The sequence below is a fragment of the Equus quagga genome, chromosome 6 (assembly GCF_021613505.1).
Source record: "Equus quagga isolate Etosha38 chromosome 6, UCLA_HA_Equagga_1.0, whole genome shotgun sequence".
Taxonomy (NCBI): domain Eukaryota; kingdom Metazoa; phylum Chordata; class Mammalia; order Perissodactyla; family Equidae; genus Equus; species Equus quagga.
In genome coordinates, this window is record NC_060272.1 from 109630475 (window position 1) to 109651929 (window position 21455).

Consider the following 21455-nt stretch of genomic DNA (forward strand, 5'->3'; position numbering starts at 1 on the left):
GATCTGATCACAAGAGGGTCAGGAAGGACCCCTTTCCTTCCCTGTGGAATTGTTTGGTTGGTCAAGTGCACTAATTGGGGTGAGAGGTTGCTAAATTTCTGTGAAGTATCGGGCATTTGCAGCTGCAAGATGCTAGGGCATGAACTTGTGGGAGCAAAGGTCTTGATCTCCTGGGGCAGCTTCGCATGATCACTGCAGAGAGAACTACTTCAGTTTTCTCTCAGTTCCCCACTACTGTCTCTGTCCTTTGGAATCAGAGTACCTCTCCTTTATACAGGGAGAAAATCTTAGTGCTGAAAAGGAATTTGGAAATTACCTAGTTTGATCTTCTGACCTTACAGAGGGTAAGATTTATGTTCTAAAAGGTTAAGTGACATTCTCAAGAGCATATCAGAAGCTGGTGGCAGAACTGAGATTAAAACCTGGATCTCATCTCAGGTCTTCAATCAGATGTTCTTTCCACCATATTACAGCTGAGATCTGCTGTACACAGGTCAGTCTGATTCAACTGCACCAGCATTTCTCAAACTTAAGCATTCATTTGAATCACCCAGAAAGTTTGCTAAAATACAGAATGGTGGGGTCCACCCCCAGGTCTTCTGATTCAACAGGTCTGGCATGGGGTCAAAAATTCCCATTTCTAACAGGTTCTCAGGTGATGCTGATGCTGCTGGGCTGGGGACCACACCTGAAATAAGAGCTACTGAGTTACACTCAAGTTGTCAAATGGAACAAATCTCTCCCTTTCTTTCCTTATTAATTTGTTCAGCCCTTTATTCACTTATTCATCAATTACTTACTGAACACACCAGGTGCCTGGCATGTTTGATGCTGGGGATGGGAAACATGAAGATGACAAAAGCACAATCTTCTTGAGGAATTCACAATCAGTGGGGATAGATGTATAAACAATTACTGAGCAATCTTTTAAGTGCACTGATAGAAGTCTATACAAAGTGTAAAGGCTGCACAGCCCTAAAAGTAACAACACAGACTTCTCACGGAAGGCTTCACCAGAGAGGTGACATTTGGGCTGGGCTTCGTAGGATAAGTGGGACTTCTCAAGATGGAGTAGGGACAAAAGGATTACAGGCTGAAGGAACAGCACGTGCAAATGCATGGAGGATGGCATTTTTCAGGAGAGTTGGCTAAATAAGAATAGCAGGAACATGGAGTGTGTGGAACAGAAGTCAGGGAGTGGAAGATGAAGATGGAAAGATATGGAGGTTGAACTATTGAAAGGGATTCCACACCCTGCCAGGAGTCTGGAGTTCATCTTGTTTATGGCAAAGATACTGAAGCATTTTAAGATGGGATATGTTTTAAGGTTACTCTAGCTACAGAGTGGGGGACAGATGAGAAAGGTTTCCTGGGAGCAAAGAGAAATTAAGAATCTATTACAGCATCTACATGAGAAATGATGGTAGCTGCTCCAAACAACAGCAATGGGAATGGACGGGAAAGGGCATCAAGGGTTAAAATAACCAAGACTTGTTAACAGATCAGAAGTAAAGAATGAGAGTAGAGAGTCAGATAAATCCATAATTTCTAGCTTGGCCAGCTGATGAAATGAAAATGCTATGAACAGAGATAGGAAATAGAGGAAAAGAAGCAGGTTGAAGGGAGATAAGTTTACTTGGGTCAAGCTGGGACCTGGTGTCTGCAGAGGTAGGATGTCCTACTGTGGCTGGGAAATAAGAGACCGAGGTTCAGGAGAATGGTCCAAGGGCAGGAAAGAGATTGGGGTAAAGTCTGGAAGGGTATGAGCCCGTTTAGGGAGATGAGAATTTCTTGTCCTGGATTAACATGTAAATTGCTGTCAGAGTGATAAGCGATATAACCTCAACTATAAAGAAGAGGAAACCAAAAGATTAATGATACGTATTAAACTAAGGGATAACCAAGGAAAAAAATGGAAATTCAAAAGTTCTAGTTTTGATATCTGAACATTTTGAGAAGGGATGCTAAGAAAACAACTGTAGCAACATGAATTCCCAATTCCCAATTAGTGCTCTTCGCCAAGTCACTACTGGTTCACTACTTGAGGCTTCGGGAAAATTCCTACCTGCTCCAGGCCTCATTTATCTCATCTGTAACACAGGATTGCTGAGGATTAAACAATTCCTGCAAAGCCCTTGGCGTAATGCTTGCCACATAAAAAGAGTGCTGTGATTTTCTTAACATTTAGCAGTGGAACAATTTTGCTGGAAAACAGAAATTAAAAACTATCCAAGAAAACCACCAGTAAAAGAAGTGAAGACAGTAACTGTAAACACAAACGCTATTCAGACGGCCCCTTCTTGCTACTTCCTCAATACCCAGAATGGTGATGTGCATGTGGTCTGGCATGCCACCTTCTGTGACTATGATACCACAAAACACTCCTGATTCTTTGTGTTGTCTACTGCAGTGTAACAAATTACCACAAACCCGGCAAGTTTACACAGCACAAATTTATTATCTTAGTTTCCCAGCATGACTAGATACTCTGCTCAGGGTCTCACTTGGCTGAAATCAAGGTGTTGGCCCGGGCTGTGGTTCTTGGTTCTCACAGGGCCCTCTTCCAAGCTCACAGGTTGCAGTCAGAATTCATTTCCTTGTAGGTGCAGAACTGAGGTCCTCCTCTCCTTTTTAGCTGTCAGCTGGTGGTCACTCTCAGAAACTCCAGGCTGCCTGTGGTTCCTGGCCACGTGGCCCCCACAGGCAGTTCACGATATGGATATCTGCTTTCTTCCAGCCCTGCAATGACTTCTGGTGCACTGAATCCCCTTCTGCTTCTGATCTCTGACCTCTTCCATCTCTGACCTCTAGACCAAGACTTAATGGGTTCACGTGATGAGCCCATTTGGATCATCTCCATATCTTAAGGTCAACTCAGCTGGGATCTTAATTTCATCTGCAGATTTCCTTTACAGCAGCACCTAGAATGATGTATGAATAACTCGGAGAAGGTATGCGTACACCAAGGGTCTGGACCATCTTGAGTCCTGCTTAGCTCATTCCTGCAGCACATGCAAGTTCAGTCACAGGACCCAGTAGTGATTTTTAGTGGCACTGCGGCATTTAACATTTGCCCTTTTGGCTATTTCTCTACATTCCATTTACATTTGAATGACAAGTTGCTGAATATCTCAAAGGCCAAGGGACCTGCCTTTAGAAGAGTGACTTATTTTCTCCCCAAGCTCTTAGGATACCTCTGAATGATGTGTAATCACAGGTCTTTCACCTCTGACTCTGCACCCCTAACACCTATATAATCATTGGGTCAAGGCTAGGATTTATCTGTCATTTAAAAAGAAAAAAAGCTTTTCAACTCAAAATTGCTTACTATTCCTGACTTCAAGATTTGAGAAGTGTCAGTTTGATCCATGCAGCCCTGGCAATAAATCAGTTGAGGCCATGCCTGGGTTGAGGGGGTACTTGAACATATGTTTGCCCTGAACATATATTTAATCTAGGAGCAATATATTTTGTTGTCAAATCAAATGGCTTCATTCAAGAGGCTCCTAATTCAGACAAAGCCAGGCTGAGAAACCGTAATAAAAGGAGCCAGGAGTAAATTCTAAGCCGAGGGTGGAGGTCAAGTACAAATCATGGCTGAGATGCTTCACCTTTAGGGCCAACAGAAACAGACGTCTCTGCAATTGGTTTCAGCCAGGTGAAAGTCAACTTTTTACACTGATCTGCATTGGGAACACTCCAGTGCTGCCAGCAACAGCTGTCTCCGCAATCGGCCTAGGGAAAAAGAGACTTCTCACCTCTTCCTAAACACACAGCAAGATCCTGAGGATCAGTCTATATATGGGACCTTTAATATGTTCAGACATATTGTTAGCTAGTCACAAGATTCCAGACCAGTCAATGCAATACATAAAAGGAAAAAGAGAGGGTGTAATGATTTCTTGATCATCTTGAGATACCCAAGTTTATGCTCACTATGTAAAAGTTGAGCTAATAGGTATCCCGGACACCATGAAAAACATCAGTGTTCAAATGTATGCTCACATTTTGGTTTGTTTCAAGGAAAACTGTAAGTGCATTTTAAATTACCCACTTTTGTACATTCTTCTTTCCTTCTTTGCTAATTATGAGCCTTTATAAACACTCATTTGCATATGGTAGAGATTCTAAAGCCCATAAATCACATTTAAGCTGGTGTTCTTACATTACTGAGTAATAATTCATTGATTCTTGAGCTTGTTTATCCTGTTCACCCCACTTCATCCCCCCAAAAGGGAAGACAATAGGGGCACTAAGTGTACGTCTTGAATCGCAGGACTAAGAGGATGTCTTTCTCCTCTGAAGGTCAGACTCATCTCTAAAACAAATATCTCTAACTTAGCACTGGCAGAAATCAAAGCAAAATTTGGAATACAGTTCAAAAGAAAAAAACAACGTGTAAGTAACCTATTTTGGGGGGGGCGGGGCGAGGGGGTTATTCCTGCTTAACTACCTACAGACTTGATAGAAAAATACTCTGCTCACACCTAGCTACATGGCCCTAAGTTGGGAAGAACCAAACATACTTTGGCACTGTATCTGGTGAACAGGCAAGTTTATTTGGAAAAAGCTCTCATTTGCTTACAGATTCATAGTAGAACAAAATCTGAGAAAGATGTTAAAATAGTATAACACTTAAAGTTCAAGAGTTACTCTACTTACTCAGTAAGTCAAGCCAAGACCAACAAGTTAGTCCTATGAACTTTTGGTTTAACCTAAGAAAATGTTCAGACTCCAGCCAACTATCAATAGAATGGCTTGCCTTTTAAAGTAGGAAGTAACTTATCTTCATTGATATTTTAAGGGATCTGTGATCACGCATCACGGGCCCTCAACGAGGCACCTTGCTTTGGATCCTCCATGGTCCCTTTCAATTTCAAACTTCTATATTCGTTAACATTATATAACTGAATTGTACATTTCACATAAATAATACCTTGTTGTCTACTTTACGTTGAAATGTCTTCCTTCCCAATTGCATAGATATATAAATATACATCACTACCCATCCCAGGAACTCTAGTGTAGACAATGCAAATCTTACTTGTTATTTGTAAGGCTTAACAGACTTAGGCACTTCTACTTAATACTAGAAAAAGTAACAGTCCTAAAGGTGCCTGCTCAACATATCATTCAAAATTCACACAGTGATTGGCAGCTGAATTTAAGAGTATCTTTCTGCTCTTAAAAACAGCTACATATAACTTTATAGAGAAGCCATGGTGTATCAGAAAGAAAAAAGAACTGGAAGGAAGTACAGATTTCTCTTAGAAATGAACTAATTTTAAGTTCTTATCTTAAAAACATCTTCATCATAGACAAATTTCCAGTGCTTGTGGAAAAAGAACCAACTTTTTTAATTACAAAAGGTTGTAAATTTCTCCCAAATATTTTGGCACTTAAATTTTTTCTTGTACGCTGATTTTCATGATTATCTAATTGTTTCATAAAGGTAATTCTTGCCTCTTTGGAACCATCCTAGTTCTGAAAGACTGGAACAAGCACAACTCAGCAAGAACAAGTCCCAGCTCCATCACTGACCCTTTGAATGACCCTGGGCAAATCACTAGGCCTCTTTTTTAAGGTTCACTTACCACAAATAAAATAACCACCTCCAAGTAGCTGTGAAACTCTCAGAAGGCGATGGATTTGACAACGCCTTGGGAAGTATGAGCAGTACACCAAGTTTTATGTAGTCCTGCATATCGCATGATGCCTATCCAGGGTTAGGTTGATAATAGGTGTCGACCTAATCACAGGAGAAGTAAAAAGAACTATTTAAAACAACAGTTTAGTTCATTTTCCCACTTGGTTTATCATTTCTTCTGGTTTTTTGTGTTTGGTTTTTTTTAATTATATCCTCCTACCCCACATAAGACACAGAACCTGCTTTGTTCTCTGAGGGATTTATTGATCCCTGTGGAGCCTGAGAAGACAGCTACAAACCCTCATGGCCAAAGAATGACAACTCATGTTTGTCTTTTCAATCTTGTAGGATCCACAGCACTGAAGTCTATCAACGTCGATATATCTGTCCAGAATGTCCATAAGCCCCATGCTTGCTCTGTGTGTCACGCGGACAGGGACAGAAGATGACAAATTCACTGGTGGTACTTTCAAGCAGCACGGATAGCCTTCCCCTTGGGGTCTGACAGGATGATCACACCCCAACAAGCAATGCCTAGGAAAAAAACAACAGTACCTTACATGTACGTTGCACTTTAGTTTACCGGGTGCTTTGGTATATGCCATCTCATTTAACCCTCACAACTCTCCTAGAAGATACATTACCAATAAAGTCAGGCTACACAATGAAGTTGGTACGATGGACAGAATATCCCAAGGGTGGTCCCATAAGCTTAGTACCACATAGCTTAACTGTTTAGTAGGCTATCTCACCTAGGTTTGTCTAATTACATCTTATGGTGTTCATACAATGACAAAATCACCTAACAGTGCATTTCTCGGATGGTATCCCCACTGTTAAGCAACCCATGACCTATATCTATAGAAGAGTGAAGCTCAGAAGCTGTGACCTGTATCTGTACAAGCTGTGAAGTTCAGAAAAAGGAAAAAAAAAAGTGGAGGAAAAAGAATCCTATTACCTTCCCAAGCAAGAAAGGGACTTAAAGGGAAGTGATGTGGGCAATCTAATTAAGAAGCTAAGAGACCTAAAACTTAAAACTCTATTCACTCAGTTGATCTGAAGAGCGAAAGGAATGACTACATTTTACTGGGAGATATCTTGACACTCCCTCACCACCGTTACAGATAAGGGTGTGGGCCACACTACCCAGTGGTACACCTAGCATGTGGGCTTTGAACCCACATCTACCATCTGACTTCAAAGGACAGCTTCTTAAACCAACGTTAAGCGCCCTCCCGCAGGCTTTCTCCAGGATCTGGAGAAAAAGCATGGGCTTTGGTGCCAGATAAACCTGAGATAAAAAGCCAGCTGTGTCACACTCGGTGTCGGACCTTGAACACGAATAATACTTCTTACTTCTATGCCTTAGTTTGTTCAGCAGTAAAATGAGACTACTATAATCATACCTATAACTAACAGCTACTGGTAAAATTTAAAAGACTGAGGCTAATAAAGGTTCTCAAGAAACAGTGCGAGATTTTTAAAAGAGAAAGCGTCCCAACCTCCTCTCCCCGCCCCTGCATCTCGTTTGGGGTGCCTCCCGCCACGTGACCAACCAGAGCGCCCCGCTTCCCCCTCAGCCCCCGCCGCCCAAGTAATGTGCCCCAACTCTCACTGATGCCGATGACCATCTGCGTGATAGTCCCTGGACCCGGGGGGTATCCCAGCTTCATGGGCTTCCGCGCCACCCAGTACACATACCCGCCCGCCCCTATCAGCCCCGACCCGGAGAGTACGCGACAGCTCCAGCAATTATTAAATACGGGGGCTTGTTCTGGAGAAGTCGGCGCTCCGGGTGCAGCGAGGGGCGCGGGCTTGGCGGGGGAGGAGACCTCGGGAGGTGCAGCGACCTTGACCGGCTCAAAAAGCTTAGAACCGAAAGAACCCATGTTCAGGAACTCGGCCTCCCCCGTAAGAGTTTTGGGATTGAACTGACGTAAAACATGCGGCAGGAAAGCAGAGCGCCGGCGCACTGCGCCGGAAGCAGCCTAAGGGCCGCTGGGAAATGTAGTTCCGGCCTGCCTCGGAAGGGGGAAAAGGTGAACCTGTAGTGGTGGATGTTTGTGGCGCTGAAGTTGGCCGTGCCAGGGACCAAGTTTTTCCCCCAGTCCCTTTAAGAATTCTGATTTAGTCCACTCCTAAATGTCCCAGTTCTCAATCTCCTTGGAGGAGAAGCCTGGGTTTGTAAATTTCCTGGGCAGCACATAAGATAAGACCTTGGGCATGCCACTTAGCCTGTCTGGAGATGTCTGACACAAAAGAATTAAGTTTTATATGTGCTTAATTGTATGCTAGACACTTTGCTAAGCAATTAGCTGCGTTATGCCGTGTAATCTTCCCAACCCAATGGCATATCAGTTTCCCAGTATATGGCAAAACTGGTCAAGTGACATAGCCATAGTTGAAACTAATGTCTGTGTGAATTCAGATTCAAATTTCTTAAATGCCACCTGTAGGTATAGTGAAGGGACTACACAAATATAATGAAGGTATTAAAAATCACTTTGAATTATCTGGATAAATACTTTTAATTTCTCTTTAGTTTTTTTTAACGTCATGATCTCAATTTTGTTATACTCAAGGTATTTCTACTTTGAGAGCTCTGGAGAAAATTCAACTCAAAAACAGGCTAATGGATTTGAGGAGTTAATATAGGCTCTGTTCTTGCAGATCTAAATTCTTATCATCCATTAAGAATGGACTTTTAATTCTGATTGCTTCTTTGCAATTCACCTTCTATAGAATCCACTCCAGAGTCGTTTCACCTTTCTTTACCTTTGGGTAGAGTTGGGTATATATTTCTTGTTCTGGGTTGTTCTCAGAGGATTACTAGTAAGAAAGAAAGACGTTTAGAGTTCAGAGGTTGTTTCTGTTAGAGTACATGGGCGAAGACAGGGTTAAATTCAGGTTTGAACTTTTCTCCTTTAGAATGGCTTAAAAAGTTAACATGATAAAAAAGAAATTCACTACATATTCCACTGTGTAAAACGGGATATGATTTTGGGAAGGCTAAAAAAAAAAGATAAAAATAAAGATATCGATAAATAGGAAAAAGGAAATTAAACCATTTTCACTTAGATTGGCAGAGATCAAAAATTCAATAATTCACTCTTTTGAGGAATAGGGTGGGGAAACAAGTCTTCTCATACTTGTTGGTGAGAGTGTAGATCGGTACAACTTCTGTGAAGGGCAATTCGGTAATGTCCATCAAGTTTACCAGGTGCTTTAGTACATGCCGTCTTATTTAACTCTCACAATCCTCCTGGAAGATATATTACCATTACAGTCATGTGCTGCATAACAGAGTCAGTCAATGATGGACCTCATATCTGATGGTGGTACCATAAGACTAGTACCACATGGCCTAGGTGTGTAGTAGGCTATCCCATCTAGGTTTGTGTAAGTACACTCTATGATTTTCACACAATGATGAAGTCACCTAACCATGAATTTCTCAGGACATATCCCCGTTGTTAAGCAAGGCATGATTGTCTATCTGTTTTATAAAAGAGTAACGCTCAGAAAATAAAGGAATAGGAGAAAATAAAGTAGTGAGAATACTGGGTTGGCCTGCTGCTTAATTTCAAAGACCCTCTCCATTTTGTTACACACATATCTCTCTCTCCATGTGTTGTATACATGTATAGAAATGTTGAACATGTATATACAAGCATATACGTGTATATACGTGTGTGTTGTATACATGTGTAGAAAGTATCTCCATATGTTGGGAAATTTGAGTTCTATAGCTGGCTCTGTCACTATGAGTCAGCCATGTGACATAGAAAGTGTTATTTATTCTCTCTGGCCTGTAGTTACCTCACATTTAAGATAAGATTTGAAATAGGTGATATCTAACATTGTTACCTAACTTGAAAATTCTAGTATTTGTTAGGACTCTCTCTTCAGATGGCATGGTGCTAAGTGCCGTACCAGATGAATTCAATAGTATCTCACTTAGAAATTAGTTTATGGCTGCTGCTTCTCAGTATGCCTGATGCAACATTGTATAATGCATGTGATTTCTCCTTATTTATGTGAAAAAAAATCATTTGGCTATGGTCACTAAACATTTTGACTACACGCTTCTGTGAATAAAAAATATTGAGCAAACAACAGGCATTTATGCATGCCGATCTATTATTTATAAATTATATATGAATGTACTACTTTATACATTATAAGGATAAGATGAAATAATAGAAATAGAAATTTCAATATTTTCCCTCATGCCAATATACAGGCTTGTGCATCTCCATGGATACTATGGTTATTTGATATTTATTCACTCATATTTTATCTAAAAGCTTACCTTCTTATTGTGCTTATTACATTTAAGTATCCCAGGAGAGGACATCTTTAATCTCCAAACAGATATTATTAAAATGGTGCATAACACATTTTCTGAACAACAGGCAAGATTTGCTTTCAACCACTGTTGTTTTTTAAAGTACCTTCCAAAAGTTTGAGTTTGGTCTCTTCTGATTCCTCAAATGAATGATTTCAAGCATTTTTGTTATTGCACATAGCACATGTTGAAATTGAGATGTCCTAATATAACTTTGATTGGGAAATTATTAGAAATATTAAGGCACCTTTTGAGATAAAGGAAACAGTAGGGTCTGAGAATAGATGAAGGTAGAGGCCAATGAAAGCAAGCGAAACTGTAACGGGAGGAAGTTGTGTGTCTTTGGGGGGAAGGAAATAGGAGATTGAAAGCCAGCTTTACTCATTGTTTCTTTCTTTTACTACTTACTATCTCTATAGTTCGTTTTGGCACTTACCTCTTCTATTTGTTTTTAAATTTTTAATGCAAAAGGTATAAAAAGGTATATAAACAATGTCCATTCTCCTGTCCGCAGCCACCCAATTCCCCTTCACTAACACAGCCAGTTTAGCAGTTTCTTGTGTGTCTTGTCAGAGATGCCTGTGTGTATTCTTTCCTCCAATGATTTTGGAGATCATTCTATTTCAATCATATCAATTCTTCATGCTTTTGTACGGCTCTGTAGTATTCCATTGTATGGACATACTACACTTTATTTAACTGGCCTCATAGTGATGGACGTTAGTAAGACATTTAGGCTGCTTCCACTCTTTTGCTATTACAAATAGTGCTCCAGTGAATAACGTTATGCATACATCACATCACAAACATATGAGTGTATCTTAGAATATATTTCTAAAGGGTATGGTATATATAAACTTGATGGACATTACCAAATTACCCTTCACAGGAGGTGCACCAATTTACACTCACCAACAAGGATGAGAAGACCTGTCTCCCCAAAACAGTGAATTATTGAACTTTGATCTCTGCCAATCTGAAAAGTGAAAATGGTTCAATTTCCTTTTTCTTATGAGTGAGTTTCTTAATGTATGTCTAAGGACAATTCAAATTTCCTGTTCTGTGAACTGTAACTTTTTTTGCCTGTTTTTTCATTGGATTGTCTTTTTCACCTTGACTTCTAGGAACTCTTTATACATTAGAGAGATTAAGCTTTTATCTGTGATATAAATTCACTTTTTTTCCCTTCCAATTTGGTATTTGCCTCATGACTTTGCTCATTGTACTTTGTACCATGCACATCTTTTAAACACGTAATTGAATTTATCAGTCTCTCCTTTGATAGCTTCTGATTTTCATGTCATAATTAGAAAGGCCTTCCACTTTCTCCGGTTTCCCCGGGTATTTTGATTTTTTTTAACACTTAAAAATTTAGTACATTTGGGATTTATCCTATTTTTAGGTGTCATGAATGGAATCAGACTTTCTTTCTATTTCTTTTTCTTTTCTTTTTCTTTCCCCTGACCCATTTTTCTGAACACTACTTATTAAATAATCCACCTTTTATCCACCTCTTTGAAATACCACCTTTTCTAAAATGCCATATATAAATGTGTGTCTATTCTCAGACTTCATATCCTGTTCCATGCTCTATTTATTCATGTGCCAGCATCACACTCTTTTAATTACTAAAGCTTTGTAATGTGTTAATATTTGGAGACCAGTTCCCGCTATTACTCTTCTATTCCAGGCTTTTCTTGGCTATTTCTACATGTTTATTTTTCCACATGAACTTTTAACTCAGCTTGACTAGTCTGACAAAATGATGCTGACATTTTTATTAGACTTGTGTGAAAATTGTAGGTTAATTTAGGGAGAATTGACATCTTTATGATGTTGAGTCATCCTATCCAAGGACATGGAATGATTTTTCTTTTGTTCATGTCTTATTTTGTGTTCCTCTGTAGCATTTTAAAGTCTTTTTCATGATGATCTCACACATTTCATCTCATACATTTTATTTTTTGTGTGGTTATTGAAAATGAGAGATTTTCCTTCTATTGTGTCTTAACTGGTTGTTGTTTGAATGCAAGAAGACTATTGATTTCCACATATCCTAATACTGAATTATCAGTGCCTTCTGGTGAACATTTGAAATATGGTTGGTAGTTTTCTTTTTTGTAATCCTTGTTGATTTGGGGGATCACTTTTATGCCCATGTCATAAAAAGAGTTTGGAAACATTCCTTCTTTTTCTGTACCTTTGGAATTATCTGCTTTTTAAAGGTTTTGCTAGAATTTTCCTATGAAATCCTCTAGTCCAGGCCCTTTATTATTTTGGCAGGGGTGCGGGAGATGGGAAGGGAGGATCTTTGACACCTTTCTCTATTTGCATTTTGGAAATCTATTTAAATTTTCTGCTTGAAATACTTTTGCTAAATTATACACTTCTGGAATATTATCGACTTTATCCCAGTTTTCAAATTCATTTGCACTGAATTAAGAAGAGAGGTAGAATTAAACAGTTCCATTAATTTCTTTATAATCTGTATGGAACCTTTTGTTTGAAAAAAGGGTCTTTATAATTATGATTAATTAGCATCTTAAAATGGAATGATTATGCTGGATTATCTGGACAGGTCTTTAATGCAATCACCGGTGTCCTTATAAGTCGCATGCAGAGGGAGATTACATACAGAAGGGAAGGCAGTGCAACCAGAGAAGCAGAGATTGGAGTGATGTGGCTGCAAGTCAAGGAATGATGGCAGACGCCAGAAACTGGCAGAGGCAAGGAACCATTCTCCCCTAGGGCCTCCAGGGGGAGCACAACCCTGGCAACACCTGGTTTTCAGTTCCGGGATGCTGATTTCAGACTCTGCCTTCCACAACTTTGAAAGCATACATTTCTGTTGTCTTAAGCCACCAAGTTTGTGGTAATTTGTTAGAGTAGCCACAAGAAACTAATACAGGCACTTGATGAAACCTTTGTTCCGGACTCTGCACAGAAGAACCTAGGCCAAGGCAGCAAAGTATAACCACTTGGGATAGCACTTTCTTTCCTTAAAGATTTTGTGTCACTCCACTATTTTCTGACATCGAATATTGTTGTGAAGAGTTACGAGGCCAGTCCAATTTATTCTCTGATGTAAGGAACTAGATATTTTTGCCTAGATGCCCTAATGATTTTCTTTTCTTTTTCTTTTCCTTCCTTTCTCCCTTCTTTCCTAAAATTGTTGAAGTTCAATAACATCTTTAGTAGAATATATATCTTTGTTAACTATTCTAGTTCAGTTTCCCAGGCATAAATATTACCATATAAATATGTATATAATACCATATTTTATAGACAAATGTATATATTCTCTTAGCTTTATTTTAGGAATGTTCGTCTGAATTATATCTATTTTAAAGTACAATTATTTTATTGCTTTCTTGTAACCAAAAACAGCCAACTAGCATTACTTCTAGTCATTCATCATTAAAGAGAAAAGGATAATTCACTGGATATTTTTAAATAGTGCACTATATAACAAACAAAAAAAGTTAAATTTACAAAAGCACCTTAATTCATTATGTAAACTAGTAATTAAGAAAAGAGCAAAACTAATTATTTGTTTCTTTCCTTATAAAATAGAAATTTAAAGAGTTCTCTTAGTCTTAATGTTATCTTTATGTTAAATTAGCTCAAAGTGTGGTACATATAATATAGTGTCATCTAGAGAGGGATGTAATTTACACACCTCATGTGAATGAATAAAATTTGCATAACAAAATGAATCCAGAGAGCCCTAGGCTTTCATATTAAAATTTGGCATTGAGTTATCTTTTATGACATTATACGTTATTACATAAAGCATATTTTTATATATTTATAACCTTAAGAAAAGAAATAATTGTTTCTTGAAAAAGATCTCCCAGTAGCCATTTGGTTTCTAATAGGATAAACTGAACCTCCAGGAATTTGATGTCTGCCAAATCTGGAATCCTTGGTTTGAGTCAAGAAATCAGATATGCTGCATATTTCACAGCAATTGTTTCCTAAGTGGTGGTTCTGCCTTTGCTCCTGAAGTCCTGACAGATTATGCCTTTCTAGGGAGTATCCCTGGCATGGGTGGTTTTCTGTATGTTGGTGGTGTTGTTATTATGTATGAACCATATTATTTCCCCTCCTTTCCTCTCATGTGCTTTTCTATTTTACTTGGTTATAAGTCCTTTAAGAACATTCTCCAGAAGAATATTCCTCTAAGAGTTCCTGTAAGAGAAGAAGGTTTTTTTATTTTTGTTTTTGTTTTTGCTGAGGAAGGTTAGCCCTGAGCTAACATCTGTTGCCAATCATCCTCTTTTTTTGCTTAGGAAGATTCCCCCTGAGTTAACATCTATGCTGATCCTCCTCCACTTTATATGTGGGTTGTGGCCACAGCATGGCTGAAGTGGTGTAGGTCGGCACCCGGGATCTGAACCCGTGAACCTGGGCTGCCAAAGTGGAACATGCAGAACCTAACCACTACGCCATGGGATTGGCCCCAAGAAGAAGTTCTTGAGATGGAAAATTAAAGAGAGGATGATTGGGCGTTGGTATGTCTGTGGCTTTCCCAGTGTTTGCTGCAAACTTCTGCCAGACTGATGATGTTCAAGTTTCTAAATGTGATGATAAGCTCCATAACTCTGATTTTTTTCTCACAAAATCAGCATCTACCTGTGGCTCCTTTTTATTAGAGCTCTTTGAAGACTGACCTTTTCAGCTTTTCATTGTTTCTTTTCTTTCCTTACTCTTACATTCTCAGCCTCAAGGAACTCCATGTGCCTCTTTAGATACACAATTTTGGTTATCTGTTTATTTATAAATATTTGATCATCTTTTGGAGTTTTGCTTCCAATTCCTGGCTCTGCTGGCTTATTCTGTTGCTGAAGGAAAAAATAGTTCCCTGTAAAAGAACCCCCCTGAGTTTCTGCAGGTGTGTCTCTGTGGTGGGACTCTATTTCTAGAAAAGAAAAGGACTTGGGCTTCTAACTTCTACGGCAGAAGATTGGAGATGCCTGAAGATGAGGAGCGACATCCTTGTTCATATTCTGCTGGACTTTCATCCTTTCACATTCTTTTCTCTTTCCCCCATCTCCAGCATGAGCAGTAGCAGCTTTGTACGACGATCTCTTTGCAATTCCAGTGATAAATGGGCCTGTTCAGACCATGTCAGCTCATGGATTCAGAAAGATATATGTCTGCTTTTGGTGACAAGAAATAGCCTCTGCGTATTTCCCTGCAGCTAACAATCTGTTCTTCTACTTTGCTGATGAGTATGTGTGAGGGACTCTTCATTACTGCTGTAGACTTTGGGATGGGCAGTGCCCAGAGAGCTGTGGGCTGCAGCTTCAGCACATGAAGGAGAACAGCAGGGCAGTGTGACATGCTGTAACTCCTCAGCTGTGCCCTGGGAGTCTGGTGTGGCCTCAGCAGAGTGACAGCCACATCACTTCTTCCTCCTGTTCTGGTTGCCAGTGTGGATCTGCCCTTTAAATATTTGTTCTATTTTTTCTTTTTTCTTCAAGGATTCCAATTATTACATCCTGTTGTATGCTCTTTCATTCTTTTACAAATCCTTTTCATTTGTTTTCTTATTTATTTTATCTTTGCTCCTTAAAGTGTTTATAGCAGTGTCTCTTTTCCTTTATATGCCTCTACATTTGTCCTTTATAAATTTGATGGTTTCATTTTTCTCCCACTGCTTTTCTTGAGCTCTGACACTCACGTTTTATCTTCTTGTGCTGTCTAGTCGTCTTGTCTGAAAGTTCTTTTATTTGTGCTTTGAGCTCTTGCTTCATAGACTTGATTGCTTCTTCAGTTTTTAAAATTCAAGGAGAAATGTTTGGCAATGATTTTTGTATTCTCCATGACAGTATTTTTCTGGAAGTTATTATGAATCTGCCATTTATTTTTCTTGTATTTTTCCATTTGTTCCCTTTTTCCCTAGTGTATCTTTGAATATCCTGTTTTGGTTCTCTTGTCAATTAGGCGTCTTTGAAAGGGTGAGTTTTCCCAATGGTTAGGAGCAGGTTTACATCCGGATACAGCCAGACCTGAGTTCCAGGCCAGTTGGGATTATCTCGTGGTTCAGGGAGTGGTATATGAGTTCATGTAGCCTTCTTTTCTTTCCATTGAATGGAATAGGCCACTTTGGGGTTTTTGCGACTCAGTCTTTTTCTCCTACACTGCTGTGGTGACAGTGTGCTTCCTGCATACATGGCCTCTTGCTGGGTTTCCTTATTTAACTATCTTCATTTATTCATGGAACAAAACTAGTTCTATGGTACCTAGAGATTCAGGTTTTCCATCTCAAGGGATAGCCTTCACCTTTAGTAATTGTACTTTGCTGACTCATTCTGATATCTGCAACTACAGTGTCCTTGCTCTTCTGTCTCTTCTCTCCAACCCACCCTGTGAGATCCCCACTGCCATAGTGATTGTGGATGTATATGTTGCTATGGAGCCTCATCAGCCTTGGTCTCTGGTCATTATAATGAACAGAATACTCCTCTTGACCTGCTTTGGATATGTAGCATAAGGGAGAAATACATTTTTGTTGTATTAAGTCCCTGAGATTTGAAGTTGTTTGTTACTGTAGCATAACCTAGATTATTTTGACTGGTACAGTCAGTTCACAACTAAGGGTGCTACCCTAGAAGGCATTTGGAAAGATAAGGAGGCATTTTTGTTGACACAGTGGCCATGTCCAAGGGCCAGGGGTACTAAATCTCTGGTAATGCTGACAACAGTCCTATGCCATAAAGACTGCTTTGCTGAAACGCTGATAGTTCCCCCACTGAAAAACTCAGTAAATGAGTTGACAAGTCCAGCTAGATTGTCTTCCTGAAATGAGTGCCCATTATTAAAATCTTGCCCAAATTGGATATTTTAGACTTTTTTTGTCTTCTAAGTAATTCAGATAATTTCTAATTTTTATGTATGTATGTATTATTTCCTAAATATAATATCCAAGAGTGAACTATTAGAGTTTATTCATTTTTATATCATTCTTATACTCTTATTGATACTCAGTAAATATCTATGAATTTCACTAGACTGAAATATCTTCTTGGGCCCATGTGTGAGAAAGTGCTTTCCAAATTGTGAGTGCACATTAGCAAAATGTGGATTCCCCTTTTGTTTTCTGTAGTTTGAACTGGCAAGAGGCTTAGAGAATAAACAATTGAAAAAGACATTCCCTAAAGGTAGCCATCAAGTGTAATAAGACTCAAGTCAAATGGCCCAGCTGTCACAGTAAAATACAACCTATTGATTTCCTTCTCACTAGGGAAACACACTGCTTGCCACTTACCACAGTGGCATGGAGAGAAAGTATCACCCTAAGAACTGCGGGAGGGATGTCCTGTGTAGCTGAGAGGAAGGCACAGAATGAATCTGATTGTATGTGTCCCTAGGAGATAACCACATGTTTTCATAAGGAGTGAGGGTGGGCTACACTATCATCTTACTTTAAGGGTCAGAAAACAGCACCCTAGTTAAAATATAACTGAGGTGAGCAGTAACCTTTTTAAAAAAATCATTCAAAAAAAGGTCATTAAATACCAAACAGGTGCAAACTCCTAGTAGAGAGGAGGCAGGGTGTGGAGGGTCTTACGCAAAGATGAGAAGGATAGAACCTGCCTTCTAGGCTTTTAGAATCTAAGCATATACATAAATAAATCTAATACCTATCGACTGTGACAAATGTTATAACAGAGATAGTAAGAAAATTTAGTGAGAATGTAGAAAAGGAGATTATTTCTACTTGGATGGAAGAAAATTAGTTAAATCCGGGAAGAAGAATGCTTTAGCTTAATGTGTGGACTGCTGAAAAATATGTAAATATCACTGACTCCATTGTCCTGGGGCAGGGTTATGAGGTGGAAGAACTAGCATTGGTGGAACGTTTTGCAGTAATAATGTTACATACGTTATTTATATGGCTGTATTAATAATAACAGATGGTTTATGTAATTAGAACCTGAAAAATAGTAGATGTTAATGGAGTTAAAAATTAGGGTATACTAAAAATTATTACAGTAATTTCCCGTGGACTCCTCAACTTATGATTGCACATATACTATATGTCTGGGATGTTCACATCATGCACAGTGGCAGCTAGTGTACCCTCGAGATGTCCACGTTGCTTCAGTCTACTGACATTGACTCCTTGCAGTATCTCATTCAACCAGAACCAAAAATAAAAATGTTATTCAAAATGATGTTTAAGTAGATTCTGTTCTTGTAAGATCAACCACTCTTACAGCCTGGTACTAATGTTTAGGTCGTCAAATTCAAGGAGTTCTATATGGGCTATTAAGTTAGTATATTTCCTTTGGTTGGATGCTGGTATTGATTAGATGAGGAATAAATAGCTTGGCTTGTCTTCAAAAAAAGGCACTTCATAGTATCTTGAATCTTCTTACCTTAGAAATGTCTAATGTCTATGCAGAGCTGAGAGGGAAAAGCTATTCAAGTGCATGTCAGCAAGCCCAGACCTTTAGAGCTGTGAGCAAAAAATGATTTGTTTCAGTTCTTCCCACAGCATTTATTCACTTCAACAGGATGCCTCTCTACTCCCTTGCTCCTTTCTACTGTCGTAAGGAAGGAATTCATACTGATCCCTCTTGTAAGCTTCTTTAGGCCTGGTGGGTATTGCATGGGTGAACATCTGGGAATCTGTTCTTTGCTGTCCAGTGAATCAGCAGAAGAGGAGAGGGGCGCCAGGTGTCCTACAATCCACTGCATCTTACGGATTGCTGACACTAATCCACACGGCATCATCCTGTAAAGTGAGATGGCTCTGGGGCTGCCACTGATCTGAAGCATTCACAGCCCGAGGGAGATAACTTTTCATGGTGATAGAATGTACAGTTTTCTTGGAATTTTAATTTGTTCCAGAATTTCTTTCCAGAGAGCATATCCTTGTAATTTACTGTGCTTAGTATGAAGAGTAAAGTGACAGAAGAGAAGGAGAATGAGGTGATAATATGAATTAAAATATCTGCAGTGTTTTCCAGGTTACATATTATATAATTTAATACTCACAATAGCACAATGATGAAAACATTGTTTTTATACCCATTTTACAGATAAGGAAATTGAGATCTGGAGGGATTAGGTAGTTTGTCCAAGGTAATTTGCTAGTAGGTGGAAGAGATGAAAAAATACTAATACCCAATATTGAGCCAGACATGCTGCGTATGCCCTCCATGAATTAGTAAATTCACTTCTCACAACAGCCTATGTGGCAGAAACTAACACTGGCTCTCTCTTTTTTTTTTTTTCTTTTTAAATAGTTGAGAAATCAGGTACTAGAAATCACTTAGGTTAAGGGACAAAGCCTAAACTTGAGTTCAGGTCTCCAGACTCCAGGAGCCATTCTATGCTTTGGTGCAGCCCCAGTCACGTGGCATCTTCTGACTGCAGTTTGAGATCTCTATCCATATACTCTGCTAGGATAATGTCTATGAAGTGCTTTGCATACTGTCTTGCACATAGAAAACATTCTGTAATCCAGAGCTACCGTTAATATGTGACTAGTAAGGGTATATTCACCTATTACTTTTATTCTAAATATTTCTGATGATTTTACAGCTATTGCTAAGGTCATCAAATGCTGGATTCCACTAAGCCTTTACCTGTTTAAGGTTTTCAGGTTGTGGTTAGAAAGATGGGAATTCAGTGACAAAATGTGATTTTTCTAAAACGATATGGAGTCAGTAGCAAGTCAGTTAGCAAGGCACAGCAGCAAGGGATGTTCTTATTGTGCTTGAGTCCATGCTACCCTTTCCTTGCCATAAGCAGTCTGTGAGATCACAGTATCATTTTTTAAAGTGCTTTGCAGCATTCCAAGTGCTTTCAAACACATTCTTTCATTTGTGCCTCACAACAACATTGTTGGGTGGCTATTATTATCCTGTTTTACAAATAAGGAAACTGAGATCCAGAGTCAGAGGGTAAGATTCAATTCACCTGCCTAGGAAATGGAGGAACCAAAGTCAAGAGCAGATTCCCTGACTCAAAGCTCAACGCTTTTCTCACTGCACATTGCTGCCTCGTAATGCGATTAAGACTTCTGTCTCCTTATATTAATTATGAGCCACCAGAATCTGAAAATGCAAATGTAATAAAGTGTCAGAGTGGGTAGCTTTATGAAATGCATGAACAAAAGGGAAACCTGATGGGCTTAACAGTGAAATCTTGAAAAATTCTTTCGACAAATATTCATCCAACACGTATTTATTTAGTCCTTACTCTGTCCATGACATCATGTTAAATTATGTGAGGTGTATAAAGAACCAGAGGCCAGGAATGCTGGGAAAAGCCTTCAGCTCAAGTTAACACATTTTTAGATGTAAAAAAATTTATAGGAATCGTGTCATGGCAGTTGCTTACATGTCTTATTTCACCAATTAAACTAAAGTCAAATTGATGATGGTACCTGTGTCTTACTTATCTTTACATTTCATGTAATGCCTGGCTCAGTATCTTTCTTGTTGAATGAACAAATGAATGAATGAATAAGAGTGTAGAGTCAGGGCCCTTGCTTTCTAGGAGCTTATGGACTAAATTGAAAGATAAGATATAAAACTAAATCAAATAAAATATAACATTGATATATGACCATACGGTGTAGAGAAGAGAGGCATAATTTCTAGTAGAGATGATCAGGGAAGGCTTCAGGGAAGAGGCATTTATTGAACAAGAGGTAATTAACAAGGAAGTCTGCTGTCTTTTTTAGAGCCACATGGATAAACTAGTCTAGTGAAAATAAGAGGGAGGAGTTTTGAATCTTCCAGCCCCCTGTAGGTGGGCATAGTGGGCATTAAAAACAGTTTTGTTGAATGAATGAATGGGTAAATCTTTCCATCAAAATTTTTAATACGTTAACTTTTAAAAGTGGGATGCTATTGAGTTATCTTGATATTACTTGGAATCAGTTAGATAAGAAATGTCAAAACCCTGTGATCAAGGATCTTGCCATACTCAGTTTGGGCCTTCTAGAAATCACAGAAGTGTCTTAGAGGGTTCTTTACTCTGCTATAGAGATTTAATAAGCCTGTACAATTCAGAGAAGCATTCTGGATATATAATCAAACAGTGCAACAGACATCTTTGAAAGGTTGCCTCATTTCCTTGAGAGGGAGAACACTAAGCCCAAAGTCTTCAGTTATATCCTCATTCCTAACTTTCTCCAGTTAATGTTTACATCTTTTGGCAGGCTGGCCATAAAAACTAGGATATGAGAATTCCTGCTTTATTCTGAGTCTGGATTACACTCTGGTCTCTGCATTGATCATTTGGTTTTATTTCTTTTCACAGAAAACCACTTGCAATGCCTCCTAGGTTACTCTCAGAGCTGGGACTTTTATACCAACAATAAAAGGAAGCATTATTTACCATAAGGCATTTTTCCATTTGATGGCAATGACTCACAGTGCTTTCCTTTGCTCAAGAGTAAAATAATAATGCTTCCACCTGAAATTTAAGGGTTTT

The 21455-nt window shown here is 39.0% G+C and overlaps 1 protein-coding gene and 1 pseudogene across 1 annotated transcript; both read right to left on the reverse strand.

Annotated features, from left to right (window-relative positions):
- Positions 1–5890: 5890 nt before the first annotated feature.
- Positions 5891–7573, reverse strand: DMAC1 (distal membrane arm assembly component 1). Its single transcript, XM_046665150.1, has 2 exons — positions 7263–7573; positions 5891–6181 (listed from the first exon to the last, which is right to left on the reverse strand). The coding sequence occupies exons 1-2, from the start codon at positions 7534–7536 to the stop codon at positions 6117–6119; spliced, it is 339 nt and encodes a 112-aa protein (XP_046521106.1). The 5' UTR covers positions 7537–7573; the 3' UTR covers positions 5891–6116.
- Positions 7574–14438: 6865 nt separating this feature from the next.
- LOC124240797 (nuclear receptor-binding factor 2-like) lies at positions 14439–18737 on the reverse strand (annotated as a pseudogene).
- Between the last annotated feature and the right edge of the window lie 2718 nt (positions 18738–21455).

Coding starts and splice junctions, on each gene's coding strand:
- DMAC1 (XM_046665150.1), bottom strand. CDS start 7,536: ATGGGTTCTTTCGGTTCTAAGCTTTTTGAGCCGGTCAAGGTCGCTGCA. Junction 6,182..7,262: donor GCAGATGGTCATCGGCATCA/GTGAGAGTTGGG, acceptor TTTTTTTCCTAG/GCATTGCTTGTTGGGGTGTG.